At 39.4% G+C, this 23,017-nt stretch overlaps 1 protein-coding gene across 1 annotated transcript in view; it reads left to right on the top strand.

Moving 5' to 3' along the window:
- The window catches only part of LOC117509960, an 89,667-nt gene that overhangs the window by 61,295 nt on the left and 5,355 nt on the right, over positions 1-23,017 (top strand). The window contains exons 14-15 of the mRNA XM_034169568.1: positions 192-290; positions 9,028-9,060. Coding sequence (XP_034025459.1) covers positions 192-290; positions 9,028-9,060 — 132 coding nt within the window. The remainder of the gene's footprint in view (positions 1-191; positions 291-9,027; positions 9,061-23,017) is intronic.

Here is a 23,017-nt window from a genome sequence, read left to right as displayed (position 1 = left end):
AAATTCTACACAATGTAATTTACAACAGCTTTACCCCAGAAGCATAATGATTTTGCTAAACCATTCCAATGTCCTAAATGTGCATACTTATGTATTGGAATTTGAGAACCTCATAGCTTATTACATTATTGGTGGATCTAACTTTGCAAAACAAATCATTTCATAATTTATTTTCTTCTTGATTTCTATAGCTCCAAATTCAGCAGTAAGATCAGATATGTGGGTAGTCTGCACGAGCTGCAGCAAATTATCCCCATGGAGTTTGTTCACATTCCACCCTGTATTCTCAAGTAAGTCAAACTTCTTTCATGCAGACAAGGGCTTTTCTTTTGAGAGGAAGGTGAAATTGATTTACATTTACGTGCTTTTTGCTAGTCTTTCTCTCTCTACCTCTCAACACATCTGGAAGGTATTCACAGCACTTCAATTTTCCACATTTTTTTAATGTTACAGCCTTAATCCAAAATGGATGAAATTCATTTTTTTCCTCAAATTTCTACACACAACACCCTATAGTGACAATGTGAAAAAGTTTTTACTTTTTATTTTTGTAAATTTGTTAAAGATAAAAAAGAAAAAAAAAGAATTCACATTTAATCATATTTGTCTAATAGATTACAATTTGTTCATGTAAATGGGGAATCTTCTTCACAGACTAAAGTTAATTATGGAGTTCCACAAGGTTCTGTGCTAGGACCAATTTTATTCACTTTATACATGCTTCCCTTAGGCAGTATTATTAGACGGTATTGCTTAAATTTTCATTGTTATGCAGATGATACCCAGCTTTATCTATCCATGAAGCCAGAGGACACACACCAATTAGCTAAACTGCAGGATTGTCTTACAGACATAAAGACATGGATGACCTCTAATTTCCTGCTTTTAAACTCAGATAAAACTGAAGTTATTGTACTTGGCCCCACAAATCTTAGAAACATGGTGTCTAACCAGATCCTTACTCTGGATGGCATTACCCTGACCTCTAGTAATACTGTGAGAAATCTTGGAGTCATTTTTGATCAGGATATGTCATTCAAAGCGCATATTAAACAAATATGTAGGACTGCTTTTTTTGCATTTACGCAATATCTCTAAAATCAGAAAGGTCTTGTCTCAGAGTGATGCTGAAAAACTAATTCATGCATTTATTTCCTCTAGGCTGGACTATTGTAATTCATTATTATCAGGTTGTCCTAAAAGTTCCCTAAAAAGCCTTCAGTTAATTCAAAATGCTGCAGCTAGAGTACTGACGGGGACTAGAAGGAGAGAGCATATCTCACCCATATTGGCCTCTCTTCATTGGCTTCCTGTTAATTCTAGAATAGAATTTAAAATTCTTCTTCTTACTTATAAGGTTTTGAATAATCAGGTCCCATCTTATCTTAGGGACCTCGTAGTACCATATCACCCCAATAATGCGCTTTGCTCTCAGACTGCAGGCTTACTTGTAGTTCCTAGGGTTTGTAAGAGTAGAATGGGAGGCAGAGCCTTCAGCTTTCAGGCTCCTCTCCTGTGGAACCAGCTCCAAATTCAGATCAGGGAGACAGACACCCTCTCTACTTTTAAGATTAGGCTTAAAACTTTCCTTTTTGCTAAAGTTTATAGTTAGGGCTGGATCAGGTGACCCTGAACCATCCCTTAGTTATGCTGCTATAGACGTAGACTGCTGGGGGGTTCCCATGATGCACTGTTTCTTTCTCTTTTTGCTCTGTATGCACCACTCTGCATTTAATCATTAGTGATCGATATCTGCTCCCCTCCACAGCATGTCTTTTCCTGGTTCTCTCCCTCAGCCCCAACCAGTCCCAGCAGAAGACTGCCCCTCCCTGAGCCTGGTTCTGCTGGAGGTTTCTTCCTGTTAAAAGGGAGTTTTTCCTTCCCACTGAGCCAAGTGCTTGCTCACAGGGGGTCGTTTTGACCGTTGGGGTTTTACATAATTATTGTATGGCCTTGCCTTACAATATAAAGCGCCTTGGGGCAACTGTTTGTTGTGATTTGGCGCTATATAAAAAAATTGATTGATTGACTGATTTATGCAAGGATTCACAGCCTTTGCATGAAGCTCAAAATTGAGCTCAGATGCATCGTGTTTCCACTGATCATCCTTGAGATGTTTCTACAGCTTAATTGGAGTCCACCTGGAGTAAATTCATTTGATTGGACATGATTTGGAAAGGCACACACCTGTCTACATATAAGGTCCCACAGCTGACAGTGCTTGTCAGAGCACAAACCAAGCATGAAGTCAAAGAAATTGTCTGTAAACCTCCGAGACAGGATTGTCTCAAGGCACAAATCTGGGGAAGGATACAGAAACATTTCTGCTGCTTTGAAGGTCCTGATGAGCTCAGTGGCCTCCATCATCTGTAAAGGGAAGACGTTCAGATCCACCAGGACTGACCGCCCATCTAAACTGAGCCCATCTAAACTGAGCGATCAGGGAAGAAGGGCCTTAGTCAGGGAGGTGACAAAGAACCCAATGGTCACTTTGTCAGAGCTCCAGCATTCCTATGGGGAGAGAGAAGAACCTTCCAGAAGGACAACCATCTCTGCAGCAACCCACCAATCAGACCTGTATGGTAGAGTGGCCAGACAGAAGCCACTCCTTAGTAAAAGGCACCTGGCAGCCCGCCTGGAATTTGCCAAAAGGCACCTGACTCTCAGACCATGAGAAACAAAATCCTGCGGTCTGATGAGACGACTGACATCTTTGGCGTGAATGCCAGGTGTCATGTTTGGCAGAAACCAGGCACCATCCGTACAGTGAAGAATGGTGGTAGCAGCATCATGCTGTGGGAATGTTTCAGTGGCAGGAACTGAGCCACATTTCAGAGTGGCCTTTTATTGTAGCCAGCCTAAGGCACACCTGTGCGATAATTATGCTTTCTAATCAGCATCTTGATATGCCACACCTGTGAGGTGGGATGGATTGTCTCAGCAAAGGAGAAGTGCTCACTAATACAGATTTAGACAGATTTATTTGTGAACAAGATTTGTGTATATACAAAATGTTTTACATCTTTGAGTTCAGCTCAGGAAAAATGGGAGCAAAAATACAAAAGTGTTGCATTTATATTTTTGCTCAGTGTATTTAATCCAGCAGTATTTTTGCCAGTGTTAGCTCAGTCTTTCCGCATCATTTGTCTTTGATATTGGCTGTTCTCGACACTGTCTTATGTGGAGTAAGTATTTTTGGAAGTGATTTTGCAGGGAATTAATCAGATAGGTCTTTTGTTTTTGTTGTTGGTTTTTTTAACCATGTATGCATCTGATCTTACTGGCACTCAGTTGGCAGTACGTCCCTCAATGTTCATGATGAGGTGGATGTGGTAAAATATATAAATACTGAGGAACCATGTAAATCAGCAGTTTTAGGGCTTTTTATGTTGTTGTTGTTTTTGTTTTTTTGTTTGTTTGTTTGTTTAGATTATCTTAATAATACAGATCCTTTTGGTTGTTTACTCTGTGTGTTGTTAGTACACCTGTTTCACATGAGCAGTCCTCATTTTTGTTAAATTAAAACTTAAAATACAGGCTTTAACAACAATTCTTCCCGTTTGCTGGCTGAGGATTTGTTTGGAATGGAAAGAGACACAAACATTGTTATTCTCTTCGATTAGGTGCAATGCCAAGACAGTGACATTAGTGCCAAGCTAGCACCAAATACCTAACATTTTTGTGTGTGGGTGAGACCATAGGCTATGATCTGGGGCCTCATGTACAAAGTGTGCGTACGCACAAAAACCTGGCGTACACTCGTCTGCATGTCCATGTGCAGATGTATCACAAGTGACGTGAGCGTGGAAATGTGCGGTGCATCACACAAAAATCCTGGCTGACGTACGCATGTCTCTTCAGCTATTGTGCCACCGCCAACATGTACGGGTGGCACAGGGAACCAGTCATTGATAGTGTGGAAAAAAAAAGTCATCAGAGTGATGTGCACACGGTTTTAAAAAGGAATAGTTTGGACCATGTATCATCCTTACTTATCACGTTATGGGGTAACATATGTCACATGTCATAGAATCCAATAGACGTAGACCTTGTTTGACCTTTACTTTGGAGACCAAGCATTCAACACTGTTAGCACTATTCCATTTATTAATCCTATTAGCTCAACCAATAAATTGCTTCACTTTTTACCAAAATTGGAGCAACTTTAACTTTTGACCCCTGTACAAAATGACACTGACCTTTGTCACCATTCTTGCTGTTTTTATCCCGTAACTCCATCGAATTCAGTCACAGATGGTCCAAACTATACCTTTTTGGAATCTTTATGATCAGGCAAATAATCTAGAATATTTTTTCAATATGATTGGAGCATCTTTTAATTTTGACCTCTGTGTAATTCTTCAATTGACCCCTACCTGACCACCGATTGAAAAGTCAAGTGGCCAATCATTTTTTTTTTTCAAAAGAGGAGTGTCTAAGGAGTATTTCTGCCAAATTTGATGCTTTTATCACCATTTGCATGATTGTTTCAGTTATCTGCTGCACTAAATATAATATGGTCACTTATTTATTTATTTACGTATTCATCGACCCTTTATCTTTTGTTTTATACATTGTAAGACCCTTTTCAGACTGGGGTTGGTAATCCTGGTCGAGCTGGAGTCAATCTATGTAGATAGCTTTCTAGTTGGACAGTGTTTATGCTACACACATGTCCAAACTCAATCTAGTTGAGTGTAAGTGGCAAATAAATAAAAATGATAAGATTGGCTAGGGGTCAAGAGGGCCTTGGTTGGGGGGTCTGGGGGGGAGTGCCCCAGAAGCTGAGGGATTTTAGCCATGCTTATGCTTCCCAGAACCATTTTCTGCAGTGAATTTGCAAGGAGAGATAGGGAGGCAGCTGTTTATCCAACTCTTTACAAGCTGGACAAAATCTATCTTCATATGTGAGTCTTCTCCAAAATTGGAGAGAATAGGAACAGACTCAAGTCTAACACCACTGAAAGGATCTTATTTTTAAATTAAAACCTTTTGAAGCCCCCAAATCTGTATTACATACAGTATTTTATGATGGCACAATCAAATTATAACACAAGTATATTGCTAATGTCTTTAAATGAAAATATAGTCAAAAATTTCAAGATGCACATAGCACCTTTATTATTTATCATGCAACAGCACCTGTTTCATTGTTCCATGCAAGTGCTATGTTAAAGATTGGCCAGCAGATGTCGCCATACGTAATTTTATCAAATGCTTCTAAACACTGAACCATTTCAACACAATTGCTTCATTTTGATTAATTGGTTCAAAACGCTTCGGTAATAATTTAGCTATAAAATACATGATTTTGATTGATTTGATGATTTTGGCGCATGTGCACAGATAGACATAAAATCATGAATGCTTGCTAACCAGGACATTAACGTACGACATGTCCTTTAATTTACCTAGTTTGCAACTAGTTGAAGTCTGTAGCCAAAAAAGTGACCGACTCAGAAACAAGCTTCGAAGCTATGCTCAAATTCTCTCTGAACTCTTCACACGCAGGTGATGTATCAGCTGCAAGGTTTTTGGTGAATCAACAATCAGAGAATACTGCAGTCAGAACATTGTAAGCAGATGTTAACAGTTGTTTTAGGTGTGCGCCTTAAACTCCTCTCCTTTCATTAAGAAACAATGCGCTGTGGTCTGGTCTAATCTAGTCATCAACAGAAAATAAATGGGAGAATTTTTTATTTTGGCACGACATTACTTGCTTGTGCGTGAAAATGTGAGATTGATGCTGAAAGTGTGAGTGTCACACCAGATGCATTATAGTTGGCAACCCTGGCACAAGGATGTGATCTGGAAGTGTCTGACACATGTAAGGGAATGCATCCAGTGATTTTTCTAGGTGCGAAGACAAAAAAGTTTGCTTTCCTCACCGTTGCAGCCACACTGAGCGTCGCCACAGTGGAGAGGATGCTGTGGGTGTACTGACATAGTGAGGAAGTTTGATGTCCTGAGCCAGATGGATTCTAGCCACATTTGCCTTCAGAGAATCCAGCTCAGATCCGGCTCAACCCACCTCTTGGAAACAATCCGGCTTAAATCAGATTTGAAGCATTTAGATTCAGAAAAAACCTTGACAATCCCAGTCTACATGGGGTCTAAGCAACTGGTATTTCTGCTCATATTGTGTAAAGACTATTATTTCACTAATAGAAGGAAACAGTGCTGTAACACAATGACAGCATTTACCAATAAGCCAAGTGTACATCATGACTGCGCATGATGAAACACCGGCCATACCCAGGTAGCGTGATTATGAGTGTTACAGGAGACGTGTAGCTTTAAATGTGTTTCCACCTTAAGGACGAAGTTCAGGTGCAGTGTAAACATGACAGGTGCACATTGTGGTATTGTTGACTATGCAAACAGTTATTATAGAGCTGAACGGTGACAAAAAAACAGTGTAATATATTCACAATTGTGAGCACAAAGATCTAGAATGCACATGCAACCCACTGTGCATTTTACATAACTTTCCCACGGAGAAGAATAACCCTAAATGGTGTAAGAAATGGGTTAAAATTACAAATTTGTCAATTATAGTTATACAGTCAGTTTAATAACATGCTATGGTAAATAGTGATGACCTACTTTCCTTGTAGTCATTGCAGAGTGGCTTTAAGAGTGCTCTCTCATCATTTTTCAATAAATATTCAGCAATATCTGCATTTTTATTTGTACAGCTAGTCTCATAGAGACAGTGTCATTCTCAAGAGAGACGTGTTTCAGTCAGGCATACAATATAACAAACAACAATTAGTTACAGGCTGACAGAGACATAGTATCAGTACAATACAGTAAAATCAAAGTGCCAAACGGAATTAGATTAAAATACTAAAAACAGGAACAGGTTTTCAGGGATTTTCAAGTGTTCTTAAGATAAGTTTGAAAAAACCCCACTGTAATCGAGCTGGACAGCTTCAGATCCTGTTGTAGACTGTTCTAGGTTAAAGAGGTGAAATAAGAAAAAGCCTTTTTGCCAAGCTCTGTACGTACTGAAGGAACACTGAAAGTAATAAAGGCCTGTGAGTGCAGGCTATGACTACACTGTCTGCGTGACATGTAGGAGGAGATATATGAGGGCAACAGTGCAATGAGTGATTTATATTAATGAAGTTGTACAAATGCAAAAGTCTGTGTATGGATAGTGATGACCAACTGACCAAAGAATACAGTGGTGAGTGAGGTGTTTACAGCTACTGTAATTATAAATCTTAATGTGCCATGGTAAATGGCGTTCAACATCTGTAGAGAACTGGGAGAGGTATTCATTTAAACTGTGTCAACATAATAAATAACTGGCAAGAAAGTGGCAGCTGGGTCATTCCATGTGAAATCATCAGATGCCTCCCAGGTCACCGACTCGGATTCTCGTGATTTTTATTTATTTATTTTTATTTATTTATTTATTTATTTTTTTGCAAGTACCTACCTATGTCTGATGAACACATGCAAAATATTCTGCTTAATTCCAAGTAGTTTTTTATTCTTTTATTCTGAAATATCAACATTATCTCTCAATTTACTCTCGGAGTACAGCTCGTCAAAACGTTGTAACAAAATTGCGTTGATGACTGAATTGCTAATTTTATGATGCCATGAAAGGAAAAAATAAGCTCAATAATCTGTCTTTCAAAGTTGAGCCATTATTTTGAGGTGCAAAATATTGTAAATACCAAATTTGAGCTTTATGCTTCCATTCAGAGCTGATATATTGCTTTCTGAATATGCAAATGCAGGTTCAAAATTGGTTTATGCCATTTTACGGTACCCTACTTTGCAATTTGTTTTCACTATGAAGGCTAGATAAAAAAACATTTTGACATAAAGTTGGTATATCAATATGCTCTCCACAAAAAATGTATGAAGTGGCTGAGCACTTGCCCACATGGTCAAATCATAAAGAGACTAGAGGCCTATTTTTGACATTCTACCATCATGTTCGATTTTCAAGAGTCAATAATTCAAAAACCCTTCACGTTATGACCACAATGTTTTACGCACATATAACTAGTACCCCAGATATGTGTATTCTACAATATGAAGATTATCCATTGAATCCCTTTAGTACAGCTCTTTAAAATTTTGGAATTTTTTGCGAGAATGGACAAACTGCCATTTTTGTGATGCTACAGAATGAAAAATTAGGTCTGTATCCCATCTTTGAAATTTACTACTGTATCTGGGGTGCCCAAATACGGTATATTCCAAATTTGAGCTTTATATCTTCATTTTTAGCTGAGATAATGCCTTTTAAAAATGAAAGAAAGCTCAAAATGCACCCTGATTAAATATATATATATATAATAGTAGTGCTATGTGACTAAAAACATTAATCCAGGTTTTTAGTCATGACACAACAGGAAGCAACTGGGAGCAGCCCCGGTGTGAAAGGGGCTTTAAGTGTCATTTAAAAGAAATAATGTATGCTTTCATTCTCCCAATGGAAAGCTCCACCTCCTTGAATAGAACATTCCATCTTTTCAGCTCATGCAAATATTCTCACCTTTGCACTCAAGCATTCATTATTTGTATATTATGTTAAATATGGTTAGCTACAAAATGCTATACAGCCTCCCCCAACACACACACACTTGAGTTGTCTGTAGACAGCCCTGTGACAATGTTTAATACATTAAATGTGATTGCTTAGCTAACGCCATACCCCCCCTTAGAATATATATTTCCTTGTTGTCCTCGTTTGCTTCAATTTTCCTGATTGTGCTGCAGCTGTTAAGGTTTTATTTTCTTCTTCTTCATTTTTTTTTTGTGATGGTCAGCATGCATCAACAGATTTATCCCCTAACATGAACAGGAAACTTTTTGTACTCTGAGTTGTTATATCTGTGATTCATTCTCTGACCTTAAAGACTCACAGTTTGTATTCAGTCTTTATTTACCCTCTTACGCCTACTTAACACCAGCCTTTGCATTTATAGTGATTGTGTGTTCCCACCCTGAGCTTAACTCACTAACATTTGTTCTTCACCTTCCATATCAATGCTCACTCAGGCTGGATACAGAATTGAAAGGATCAACAGCTAAGTGAGTACAGAACTTTTGTTTCACATTGGGCATTCCCAAACTGGAAGGTGTGTGTGTGTGTGTGTGTGTGTGTGTGTGTGTGTGTGTGTGTGTGTGTGTGTGTGTGTGTGTGTGTGTGTGTGTGTGTGTGTGTGTGTGTGTGTGTGTGTGTGTGTGTGTGTGTGTGTGTGTGTGTGTGTGTGTGTGTGTGTGTGTGTGTATATACCCATGGTCTTAAGATTGTGTGAGGTGTGCACACTCCCACAGCAACAGCACAGTCATCCTTCATAAATTAAAATTTATGCATGGAAAAGCCATATGCATGGTTTATGTGCATACACATAATTTATAAATGAGGCCCCAGGACACGTGTTTGACAAGGTTACTCATTAAAAAAAAATAATAAATGCAATTTGGATTTTCAGGGTTGAGCTGGAAAAAAAAAAGTTCTAAGGCCAGTCATTCCAAAGTAAAAGACATGAGGGAACAGAATTCCATACCCGGGTCCAGCAGCATACAGGACAACCTACCTATTGTAACCTATGAGGATTCATAACGTTATGCTCAATTAAGTGCCTCTTCTGTCAGTTCATCCACTACCTTCAGCCCTCTCAGGATGCTTTGAAAGTAGTGTAGATACATTGATCTCAAGGTGTCTGTGCTAACAGGCGTATGTCTATGATCATAACTGAAAAGGTCTGTTTGTGCAGAATAGAATTGGCCTGGTTTTCACAACTTTCAAATAATGCCCTCTTGTGTTTGGCGTTTGATCCGAGAGTTTGATGAAATCACACACTTCAGTCATATTTGCCAGACAGAACCCATTTCAATAATGTCTCCACAGTGTCTACAGAATGCTAACATAGGGAGTTTTAGTTGTTGGAGTCTTTCGGGGTATGATAATTCCTTAGACCTGGGAGCATTTTGGTTGTACAACACTGGGCATTTTCTCTGGCTTCTATATGCTTCAGTCATGGTTGGAACCACTTTGCACAAGGGTTGTACCCCAGGAAGTAGACAGCCGGACATAGGAGGTTAGGTGCAAGAACCAAAGTGTTTCATTCCCAAACCTGGCAGTGATTTAAAAAAAAAAAAATCCAAAGAGACAAAATCAAGAACATTCCCACAGTCAATAATAAAAATGACTAGAAAATCCACAGTGACAAAATCCAAAACACTACATGAGTCTATAATAAAAGTGAATTGAAAATCCACAGTGACAAAATCCAAAACACTACATGAGTCTATAATAAAAGTGACTTGAAAATCCAAAGTGACAAAATCAGAAATACAAGATTCTTAGTGACCAACAAATGGTGAGAAAACAAAAGGCAACTGTAAAAAAAACCAACAGTGAAAAGAACACTTACTAACAGAAGACAAACAGGTGATGGACAAACGGGCCAAGTGAGAGGCTGGATGGACGACCTGGAGACAAACAATGACTGACATCACAGGGAAATAATCAACCGGCACTGAACCATGACACAGGTGTGGCTTTAAAGCAAATGGAAGTAACTGACATCAGGTGTGACAAGAAAGCAAATGGAAAGACGAGGGGAAATTAACTAAACCTGGGAGAGTGAAATGGACAACCCAAGGTTGTGGTTAATATGACTGGAGTTAACCAAGGTTAGTGGAAAATAAATCCAATTCTTAATAACATTTACATTTACTCTGATGGACTACCCAGCAGTGGGGAATAAGTTTCATTACACTAGAAGTCTTTCAGAAAGCGCTGTAACTAGGTTTAAGGATATGATTCCTTCTTTATGTTCTCTAATGCCATATACCAACACAGTGCAGAGTAGCTACCTAAACTCTGTAAGTGAGATAGAGTATCTCGTCAATAGTTTTACATCTTCATTGAAGACAACTTTGGATGCTGTAGCTCCTCTAAAAAAGAGAGCTTTAAATCAGAAGTGCCTGACTCCGTGGTATAACTCACAAACTCGTAGCTTAAAGCAGATAACCCGTAAGTTGGAGAGGAAATGGCGTCTCACTAATTTAGAAGATCTTCACTTAGCCTGGAAAAAGAGTCTGTTGCTCTATAAAAAAGCCCTCCATAAAGCTAGGACATCTTTCTACTCATCACTAATTGAAGAAAATAAGAACAACCCCAGGTTTCTTTTCAGCACTGTAGCCAGGCTGACAAAGAGTCAGAGCTCTATTGAGCTGAGTATTCCATTAACTTTAACTAGTAATGACTTCATGACTTTCTTTGCTAACAAAATTTTAACTATTAGAGAAAAAATTACTCATAACCATCCCAAAGACGTATCGTTATCTTTGGCTGCTTTCAGTGATGCCGGTATTTGGTTAGACTCTTTCTCTCCGATTGTTCTGTCTGAGTTATTTTCATTAGTTACTTCATCCAAACCATCAACATGTTTATTAGACCCCATTCCTACCAGGCTGCTCAAGGAAGCCCTACCATTATTTAATGCTTCGATCTTAAATATGATCAATCTATCTTTGTTAGTTGGCTATGTACCACAGGCTTTTAAGGTGGCAGTAATTAAACCATTACTTAAAAAGCCATCACTTGACCCAGCTATCTTAGATAATTATAGGCCAATCTCCAACCTTCCTTTTCTCTCAAAAATTCTTGAAAGGGTAGTTGTAAAACAGCTAACTGATCATCTGCAGAGGAATGGTCTATTTGAAGAGTTTCAGTCAGGTTTTAGAATTCATCATAGTACAGAAACAGCATTAGTGAAGGTTACAAATGATCTTCTTATGGCCTCGGACAGTGGACTCATCTCTGTGCTTGTTCTGTTAGACCTCAGTGCTGCTTTTGATACTGTTGACCATAAAATTTTATTACAGAGATTAGAGCATGCCATAGGTATTAAAGGCACTGCGCTACGGTGGTTTGAATCATATTTGTCTAATAGATTACAATTTGTTCATGTAAATGGGGAATCTTCTTCACAGACTAAAGTTAATTATGGAGTTCCACAAGGTTCTGTGCTAGGACCAATTTTATTCACTTTATACAAGCTTCCCTTAGGCAGTATTATTAGACGGTATTGCTTAAATTTTCATTGTTACGCAGATGATACCCAGCTTTATCTATCCATGAAGCCAGAGGACACACACCAATTAGCTAAACTGCAGGATTGTCTTACAGACATAAAGACATGGATGACCTCTAATTTCCTGCTTTTAAACTCAGATAAAACTGAAGTTATTGTACTTGGCCCCACAAATCTTAGAAACATGGTGTCTAACCAGATCCTTACTCTGGATGGCATTACCCTGACCTCTAGTAATACTGTGAGAAATCTTGGAGTCATTTTTGATCAGGATATGTCATTCAAAGTGCATATTAAACAAATATGTAGGACTGCTTTTTTGCATTTACGCAATATCTCTAAAATCAGAAAGGTCTTGTCTCAGAGTGATGCTGAGACAAGACATTATCAGGTTGTCCTAAAAGTTCCCTAAAAAGCCTTCAGTTAATTCAAAATGCTGCAGCTAGAGTACTGACGGGGACTAGAAGGAGAGAGCATATCTCACCCATATTGGCCTCTCTTCATTGGCTTCCTGTTAATTCTAGAATAGAATTTAAAATTCTTCTTCTTACTTATAAGGTTTTGAATAATCAGGTCCCATATCACCCCAATAGAGCGCTTCGCTCTCAGACTGCAGGCTTACTTGTAGTTCCTAGGGTTTGTAAGAGTAGAATGGGAGGCAGAGCCTTCAGCTTTCAGGCTCCTCTCCTGTGGAACCAGCTCCCAATTCAGGTCAGGGAGACAGACACCCTCTCTACTTTTAAGATTAGGCTTAAAACTTTCCTTTTTGCTAAAGCTTATAGTTAGGGCTGGATCAGGTGACCCTGAACCATCCCTTAGTTATGCTGCTATAGACGTAGACTGCTGGGGGGTTCCCATGATGCACTGTTTCTTTCTCTTTTTGCTCTGTATGCACCACTCTGCATTTAATCATTAGTGATCGATCTCTGCTCCCCTCCACAGCATGTCTTTTTCCTGGTTCTCTCCCTCAGCCCCAACCAGTCCCAGCAGAAGACTGCCCCTCCCTGAGCCTGGTTCTGCTGGAGGTTTCTTCCTGTTAAAAGGGAGTTTTTCCTTCCCACTGTAGCCAAGTGCTTGCTCACAGGGGGTCGTTTTGACCGTTGGGGTTTTACATAATTATTGTATGGCCTTGCCTTACAATATAAAGCGCCTTGGGGCAACTGTTTGTTGTGATTTAGCGCTATATAAAAAAATTGATTGATTGATTGATTGATGACATGTCAAATCATAACAAAAGGTGCAAGGACTGCAAGGTCTAACAAGATCACCGATAAATAACTCAAACGTGAAACAACCATGCACGAACCAACTCATAATGGCTCAAAGAAACTAAACCAAAACACAAGGGGCACAAAACGGGCCCCAAAGTGGAACCTTGTGGAATACCACATAATTATTGTCCATTCAGATGTGTATTTACCTATGGACCTAAAGCAATTCCTATCCTTTAAATAGGATTCAAACCAGTTTAGTACTATGCCAGACAACCCCACCCAGATTAGCAATCTGTCTACTAATATGCTGTGGTCAACTGTGTTGAATGCAGAATTGAAATCCGTTATTTCACTATCTATGCTTTCATGGACATTGCTGAAGATCTTAACTTGAGCAATTTAGTGCTGTGTTGTTTCCAAAATACTTACTCAAATACATCAAAACATTTGTCTAGTGCCAAGAATAGATTAGTCTATTGAAAATCACCTCTTTCTTTTTTTTACAGAAAAATTGGAGATTGAGTATGGTCTTTCATTATCTAGGTTGTCCTTTTTTTTTTAGAGTGGCTTGATGATTACAGTTGTCATATCAGAGAATATCTGAGGCCATGCAATTCAAAGCATTTTTTTTTTTAAACATGTTGGCTGTGGCATTCTATGGTTGACACACAACTAGAGTCAGATTAGATAAAGTAGCTGTGTGCTTTGAGTGCACTTAGTTCATCCTTATACTAATTAAAACAGAAATGGCAGGCAATGAAGCTGCCTCTCGCGGGGTGGGCTGTATTAACATTCGTTGGTCCATACCCCATATGCAGATATAGTTGTAAACTAAAAGGGGGTAAGGAACCAATCAGTCCTTAATGTCAGCTTTCCCTGGAATACTGACTGCAGGAGAGAAGTTGTCCTTGCTTTGTTTGGGTAGTCAAAAACAACTCATCATTTCTTTTTATCTGCAACCTTCACTTGTGTGAGATATCTCTGAGCGTTGAGGAGGGAGAAGAGAGTTGGGAATGATCATGGTGTTGCCTTTGTTGTTTTGGGTATGAGAGAACCATCCATTTTTCCCAGATTTTGCTGACTTTGGCCAAACATTAACTTGACAATAAATCTGTGGCCCCACTCTGTTTACAGTTATAGGGCCACTATGCTTTTTAAAAATTTAAGGCTTTTAAAGAATTTTCATTGGCACCACTATCATTTTATTTATGAGCCTTTAAAGGACATGTACTGAAATCACAACAACTTAGATTTAGGCTGTTAGTGACATCCAGTGATACACCGGGATTACTTTGTGCACTTCTGTGACCGGTCTTAAACTATACGGCATTCGCAGCAGCTACGGAGTCTGCCAAAAACAAAGTACTCATGAGTACTTGATTTTATGAGTGTTTCCAACAGTGTTTACGTAGCTTTGAGGAAAACGTCCCAGCACACGCTTGAATGGAATGTAGCTGCTAACATTAAGAATGCTGAGACAAAAGGTAAAAAGCTGAACAAGGCACTCAGCCACTTGTAGAATGATTTCCAAGATTAAATATGTACCATCAAAGAAGTCCTTAAACACAGATCACGCATGATCATCAGCCAGAGAATAATGTCCACATCCACTCCATGAAAGAAGTCCTCACATGCAATCACCAGATAGAGAACAATGTCACACGGCAGCTCTGCCTCAGGTCCTCACAAAGTTCTCTTACAATTCTGGCACATTAGATAGAAAGTTCATTATCTCCTGAAATAATGTATTCTGACTTTTTCCAATGTAAGAAATACATCTGCATCTTCAGGCAGCTTGTAAAAACCGTGTCATGAAGACATTCCATGTGCATGTCCATGTTCGGCAGTAAAATAGCGTCCTGCAACACAGACAGCAGTGTCGCCACACGGTAGGATCCAAAATCCGATAGACTGAAAAAATTAAGCGTTTCGGAGTGAAGTGTGTTGTCTCCTGTCTGTACATCCTCTGTAAATCTGAGCCATCACTTTTGAATGAAAGCTCAGAAGCTTTGTTATCAGCTGTAGCAGCATTTGTTTCACTCTGCCTTTCGGCCATCCAGATGTTTCTGATTTTAGTGAAATGTACGTCACATGGTGAGAAATGCTGAGTAAGACATTTTTGAGAAATGCACCTTATGACTCGCCGGGCGAGAGGAATAATTGGCAGTAAAATACATCAGGGACCAATAATTATTACCGCGTGTGAATGGATAGACTAGCAGTCATGAATACTTTGATGATGTGTTGCTAACCGGGATGTTAAATAATGTGTGAAATGTCCTTTAAGTGTGGAATTTTTAATATGACATTACCAATACGATCAAAATTCGCTTTGGCTTTAAAAAAAAAGTATTATAAAAAGTTCCCCTAAAGGGAAAAAATTCAAAAGAACAGATGGCCTTGAAGTACTTACAGCAGCGACGGTTGAGACTAACGGTGACGTAATAGGTCATGGGGGGCTTCCCCAGACTTTGGCATTATGGGAAGGGCACGGTTGCAGCCACTCTGAATAGAAACATACAGTGATGTCACTGGCTGGTCTCTCTCTGGCTCCTAATCCAATATGACGGAAAACACTCTCAAACCCTGGCGTTTCTGTGCAAATCTTCCATGTTTCTTATATATTATAAAAGCTAGAGAGCACTTCTAAAAATGAAAAACGCTGTTTTCGTAACCTTATAACAAATATGGAGTGATTTACACCACATTTCAGGAACGTTAGCGTCACGCATCGCATCAAGGTAACTTATGGTCTTTTCAAAGCTCATGCATGCACACACGCGCGTCTTTCTGCAAATGGCATTAAAAAGAAATTAAAATATTTGTTATGGAATCCCCCCTGCCACCCAGATAAATATGCTCTTTTCAAGGCAATTTTACAAGATGTTTCAAAAATAAACTGACATTATAATGGTTGGATTTCAGGAGAAAATATATTTTGTCAGTTTAGTGAACTGTGGATGGCACTCTAGCTATAAGTGAACCCTATTCTATTCTGTAGCAGTTTTGTTGCTTCCAGAACAGGTTGAAATCAGTGTTAGTGTTAAGTTTTTCATTCTCCAGTATTTGGTAAAATTTAAAGATCCTCTTTGTATCTCAGTGATTTTTTTGTTTGTTTGTTTTTCTGGCTGATCTTAGCACAGCTGGTACATCTAGTGGAGATAAGAACAAGGAGGCATCGTTTCCCAGTTAACTCAGATATCAAAATCTTCTCAAAAAAGTACATTTCCTCACAGTATGTTGGACTGAAAGCACGCTGAATTTAAGAGTGTGGCCTGATTAATTCACAAAATGTCATCACAAGTAGAAGATGTCATGTTTGTCAAACTCTTAAAATGCCAGATTTTTGAATGGAGTTTGGTTTGCATCACATAATGTGATGTCAACAGGTTAACCTTAACATGAGTGTATATATAGGATATGCTTTGATTCATTAATTTCAGAAAATGAAAACTTTTTCTTTCGGCTGCTACCCATTAGGGGTCGCCACAGCAAATAAACAGTTTCCATCTCACACCTGTCCTCTGTATCTTCCTCTGTCACACCAACCACCTGCATGCCCTCAGCACATCCATAAACCTCGATTTGGCCTCCCTTTTCTCCTCCTGTGTGGTGGCTCCATCCTTTGCATCCTTTACCCTATATACCCTGGGTACCTCCTGTGCACATGTTCAATCCATGTCAATCTCGTCTCTCTCTGGATTGTCTCCGTTATTTATTAGTCTAACTGCAGATGGAAAGAAGCTGTTTTTGTGTCTTCAGGTTTTAGTGTTTTAATCTTGTTTTTAGGCGGCCCTTTTTTGCAGTGTAATCCTGTCCATCCTTGCCACTCCCAAACAAAATCATATAGCATCTTCAGCTCTGCCTCCTGTCTTTTTGTTAGCACCTCTGGTCTCACTACTGTCTTGTAAATGTTCCACTCTTGCAGATATCCTTCTGTCACAAATCAATCCTGTGACCTCTCTCCACCCACTCCACCCTGCCAGCTCTCTTTTCTTCACCTTGCTCCCACAATTCCATAACTTTGGATAGATGACCTCAAGTATTTAAATTCAAATTTATTTATATAGCACATTTAAAAACACAGCTGCAGCTGACCAAAGTGCTTCACAATAATAGCAATATAAAAGTGTAAAATATTAAAGGAAAAGAATAAAATAATAAATAAATAAATAATCTAAAAATACAGAGCAAAATAGCAGAGCAAAGTATACACCACTTAGCCAGTGTTGAAAGCCAGGGAGAAGAGATGAGTTTTCAGTCTGGACTTAAACTGTCCCACAGACTCTGAGGACCTGACAGTCAGCGGAAGATCGTTCCAGAGTCGTGGTGCTGCCACAGAAAAGGCAATTTAAACTCATCTACCTTCAGCACCTCGATTGATGGCAACCACACTATTTCACTGGGCTCCCTCTCATTCACACACATGTACTCAGTCTTACTTCTGCTGACTTTTATTCCCCTTCTCTCCAGAGGGTATCTCAACATCTCTGTGTCTCAACCTGCTCTCTAATCTCACTACCGCTCACAATTTCATCTGCAAACATTATAGTCCATGAAGACTTCTGTCTCATCTCGTCCATCACCATTGTGAACACAAAAGGGCTCACAGCCAATCTCTGATATAATCCCACCTCCACATTGATTGCATCTGTCATTCCTACTGTGCACCCCACTGCTGTCACATTGTCCTTGTACATATCCTGCAGCACCCTCACATACTTCTCTGCTACTCCAGACTTCCTCATGCAATATACAACTCTGGTGCCCTAAGCTTTCTCTAAATCCACACACAGTGCAGCTCCTTCTGAACTTCTATACTTTATCAGCACTCTCAGAGCAAACATTTTATCTGTAGTTCATACATCACACATCTTCAATTCTTTTCTAGGTCTAGCTTCCACTACCCTTTTCCATAACTTCATGCTGTGGCTGATCAACCTTATGACTCTGTATTTGCTGCAGCTCTGCACATCACCCCTGTTCTTAAAAATGAGATTCAGCATGTTTCTTCTCCACTCCTCAAGCACCCTCTCACTTTCCAAAATTTTATTAAACACGCTGGTTAGAAACTCCACTGCCTCTACTTAGTTGATGAGCCAGTAGTCAATTTTGACCTAATCAGTATCACTTAAGGGGACTAAATAATTACAATCCAGCCTCAGTGTTGTGGGCTTGTCTGTTTATGGGGCTTTATTTGGTTTTGTGTCGGGTCTGTCCTCAGAGTCCTATGTTTGTGTACACCTGTCATCTGGTCTGCGTGGGTGTGTTCCAGTCCTGTGCACCTGTCACCCCGTCTCCTGTGTGTATGTTAGTTGCCTCTGCCCATCCTCCATGTCCGGTGTGTCTGATGTCTGCTTCGTGTGTTCATCTGTTATTCATAGTCCTCATTGGTCTTGTTGTATTCTAATTTTGGATTAGGTATTTGATTTTGATTATTCGTGTATGTCTTCTTTGAGGTTCATTTTCACTGTATTTTCATCTGTGGTTGTCTTTTATTTGCTGTGGATTTTGTTCTAGTTTGTGGTTCGGTGTTTATTGTTAGTTAATGTTCTACTCACTGTTTGCTGTTCTATGTTTATGATCTTCAATTATGGTCTGTTTAGTTATTCCGCTCCCAGTGTTTCTGTTATTCCATGTGCAACTGTTAGTTCCTCCTTCCGTTTTCCCCTGCACACCTCCTAGTCATTAGTTAATCTTTGAAGTCACTCTTGTTTTGTTTGTCTCTTGCGGGTCGATTGACAATGGCTATGTTTTGGTTCGTCATTCAGTAGATAGTGTTTTTCCTCCTTCTCCCCCCATGTCATTGACAACTGTAATTACCCAGTTGGATTATTCACGCTTCTTATTGTCACTTCTTTGATATCACCTCAGTGTCACACCTGTTGGTTTCCCACAGTCCCATGTTTAGTATGGACTTTGTATTTTAGTTGTAAAATGACACCTATTTAAGTTACTTCACTCTATGGATTATTAAAGCACTTCAGATTTTTTTGTACACTCATCCCTCGTGTCTCAGCTGCTTTGCGTATTTGGGGTTCTATTTAGTCTCAGCTCCAGCGACCGTAACACTCCACTCCATGGCCTACACAAAATTACATGATAGCCATCCCAGGGTGGTAGCTATAGCCAGGTAGTGGTCAATGAAGGACACAGAGGTCAAAATTTTAAAACACTCCAATCATATTGAAAAGTATACCATATTATGTGTTGTCATAGAGATTCCAAAAAGGTATGATTTGGACTATGTATGACTGAATGTTATGTGGTAAAACAGCAGAAATGGTGACAAAGGTTAATTTTAGTTTGTGCAGTGGTCAAAAGTTAAAGTTGCTCCATTTTTATATATATAAAATGTGATGAAAATTATTGGTTGAACTAATAATTTTGACTTTTAAAGTGCTGAATGCTTGGTCTCCAAAATAAAGGTCAAGCAAGCTCAACATACATTGGATTCTATAACAAAGGTTAATTTAATTTAATTTTATATAGCGCCAAATTGCAACAAAGCTGCCTCCAGGCGCTTCACGCAAGTAAAGTCTAACCTTACCAACCCCTAAAGCAAGCACACAGGTGACAGTGGTAAGGAAAATCTCCCTCTGATACTGAGAAAGAAACCTCAAGCAGACCAGACTCAAAGGGGTGACCCACTGCTTAGGCCATTCTGATAGTTACAAGATTTTGCATAGTTTTACAAAACAGACCATAACACAACAAAAGAAGAGGCATTTGATGAGAAGTCCATTTAGGTGTTCAGTCCACAACCAGGGGTCATTCAGCAGTGCTCATGCCATTCAGTGGACCTGTTCCTGCGGCAGAGTCCATTCCACGTCCGTTTCAGAAATTATGCTATCATCAAATCCAGCATGTGACATTGTGACATCATCCGCACCACAGACAGAGAGAGAGAGAAAAAAAATCAATCAGTCGACCAGAAAAACTACACCTAAGGTATAATTCATCAGCATTAAGCAACAGGAAAGCAGAGAAAATACTAAGGTGATCACTGGCTGCTAGCCCTAAGCTTCACTAACAGACCCAGAATTTAGATAAATTTGAGGCCATGACCTGCTCCATTTACTAATAGAATGAATTTAAAAGGATAGGAAAGGATTGGCCCAAGCAGAGGGTCATCCCTTTGAGTCTGGTCTGGTTGAGGTTTCTTCCTCAAATCATCAGAGGGAGTTTATCCTTACCATTGTCGCCTGTGTGCTTGCACTTGGGGTTGGTAAGGTTAGACCTTAACTTGTGTGAAGCGCCTTGAGGTAACTTTGTTGTAATTTAGTGCTATATAAATGAAATAAATTAAATTGAAGATAGGAAGCATAGTACCATGCTATGCCAGTATGCTAGCCATACGAGAGGGAGAATAAATGTGTCTCAAGTCTGGACTTGAATGTCTCTACAGAATCTGTTTTATTGCTGTAGGGAGTTCATTCCACAAAACAGGTTCACAATAAGAGAAAGCTCTGTAGCACTGTGCCCTGAGAACGCAGAGCCTGGGCTGGTATATAGAGCTTGATGAGTTCAGCTAAGTACCTCATAATGTGATAAGTAAGCATGACACATGGTGCAAATTATTTCTTTTTAAAACCCTTTTAGCCAATAATTTGCAGATGATGTATTATCCCATTTTGCAGACAAATATGCTGCATTTAAGCAGAGTTTGGCACTCTGAAAATATGGCATGATGTAGCCTTACTTGAACAACTCCGCAGCATCTCCTTGTTGACAGAGACAGAGATAGAGAGTTGTCTATTTCTTCAAGACATGGACATGTGTTTATTGTGTGGGTCCTTTCTCCACTTGTTCTAAACCTAGGGCTACTCAGAACACTAGAATGAATCATCGGGCAACCGCAAGAAAAATAAATAGCATGCAGAGAACAAAACAGTAAACAAACATGTAAGCAGTGGGAAAGATGTTTGTCTGAGCTCTGCTCAAGGTTTTGAACATGCACAAAACTTTCTGACAAACTTGGCTTACATCAGCTGACAAGGAGCACATTTTGCAGATCGGAAAAGGACTTTTTCAGACAAAAACAAACACAAACATATACAGTAAAATCACTTCATCATATACTCAACAAAAATATAAACGCAACACTTTTGGTTTTGCTCCCATTTTGTATGAGATGAACTCAAAGATCTAAAACTTTTTCCACATACACAATATCACCATTTCCCTCAAATATTGTTCACAAACCAGTTGGGGGTGTTTGTCAGGAAAATGATAATTTCTCTACATTGATTACAGACCCTGCAGCGGGTCCGTAATCAACTTTTCTGCAGCGCGGCTTTGCGTTGAACCTTGAACCAATCGAAGCAGTGGTTCGCAGATTGAAGCAGTGCTTTGATCTATTGCTTCGCTTATGTATTTTTTTCTTTCGCTGTATCTTAATTTTCCCCCGCTAAAACCCTAAAGAGCATATGTTTGTGAGTATTATTTACCTTTTTTGTGTTAAACCGACCTGTTATGGTCTTCTGAAACAGTTGATAGATGTATTTTATAACTTAAAAACGGCAGCGATGCTAACATGTTAGCATGTCTATGGCATTTTCAATGTTAAAATTAGCATTAAGCAGTTGCAGCTGTCATCACGTTCGGGTGCATTTTTCTGTATAATAAGCGTTTGTTGGCGTAAAAGAGTCAAATGTATTACAAATTGTAATATTTTTTACATTTATTTTTCTTTATATATTAATAATCTGATTAGTTATTATATACAATTTTAGAGAAAGAGACAAAAAGAGCCTGAATAGAAATACAACAGAAAATATAAAATCAACTAACAATGAACATACATAAATAAATACATACATACATACATACATAAATAAATAAGTGTTTCCTGTGAACACCTAGTGACTCTTATGCTGCGTTCACACCAGGCGCAACGTGAGCGACAGCAGCGACAGGTTGCCATGTAATCCCTATGGAACGACGCGTTTTGGCACCAAGTCACACAGCGTGATGCGATGGACGTGAGTGAAGCGAAGCGAGTGAAGCCAAATTGGTGCATTTGTGGCGCGATATTGCGGCGCATCACGTCGTGTTGCCCTCCTCCCCAAGTTGAAAAATCTGAACTTTTTCATCTCGTCGCACCGCGATGACCAATCAGGGACTGAATATGTAGTGACGTGGAGATGTCTGGAGTTTGACTGAAGATGTGAACATGTCCTGTATTTGGTAGCAGCCTGTGAGCAGGACTTATGTCTCTTTTGTCCTTTATTTCACAATTATGACAGAGTTTTTGGAGCGAGCAGCAGCGGGAGCGGAGTTTCTTTTTATTTTTATTTTACGAGGTCTGTTAGAAAAGTATCCGACCTTTTTATTTTTTTCAAAAACCATATGGATTTGAATCACGTGTGATTGCATCAGCCAAGCTTGAACCTTCATGAGCATGCATGAGTTTTTTCACGCCTGTCGGTTGCGTCATTCGCCTGTGAGCAGGCTTTGTGTGAGCAGTGGTCCACCCCTCTCGTCAGATTTTTATTTCAAATAAAATGTCTGAACGATTTGGAGCTTTGCTGCATCAAATTTTTCCAGAAACTGTAGGAGACCTCCAGGTGGACACCATTCGGAAAATTCATATGGATTTCAGGGACGATTTTATGGGGATTACACAGATTAAGGAGTGCTCCAGCCGGTTTAAAGACCGCCCACAGCGTCTGAGAGCGCGGCGCACTCCGAGCGCCGATCGACAGGCTGACACCTTGCTGAAAC

This window comes from Thalassophryne amazonica, chromosome 5 (assembly GCF_902500255.1).
Source record: "Thalassophryne amazonica chromosome 5, fThaAma1.1, whole genome shotgun sequence".
NCBI lineage: Eukaryota > Metazoa > Chordata > Actinopteri > Batrachoidiformes > Batrachoididae > Thalassophryne > Thalassophryne amazonica.
This window is presented reverse-complemented; position numbering and strand designations above follow the sequence as displayed.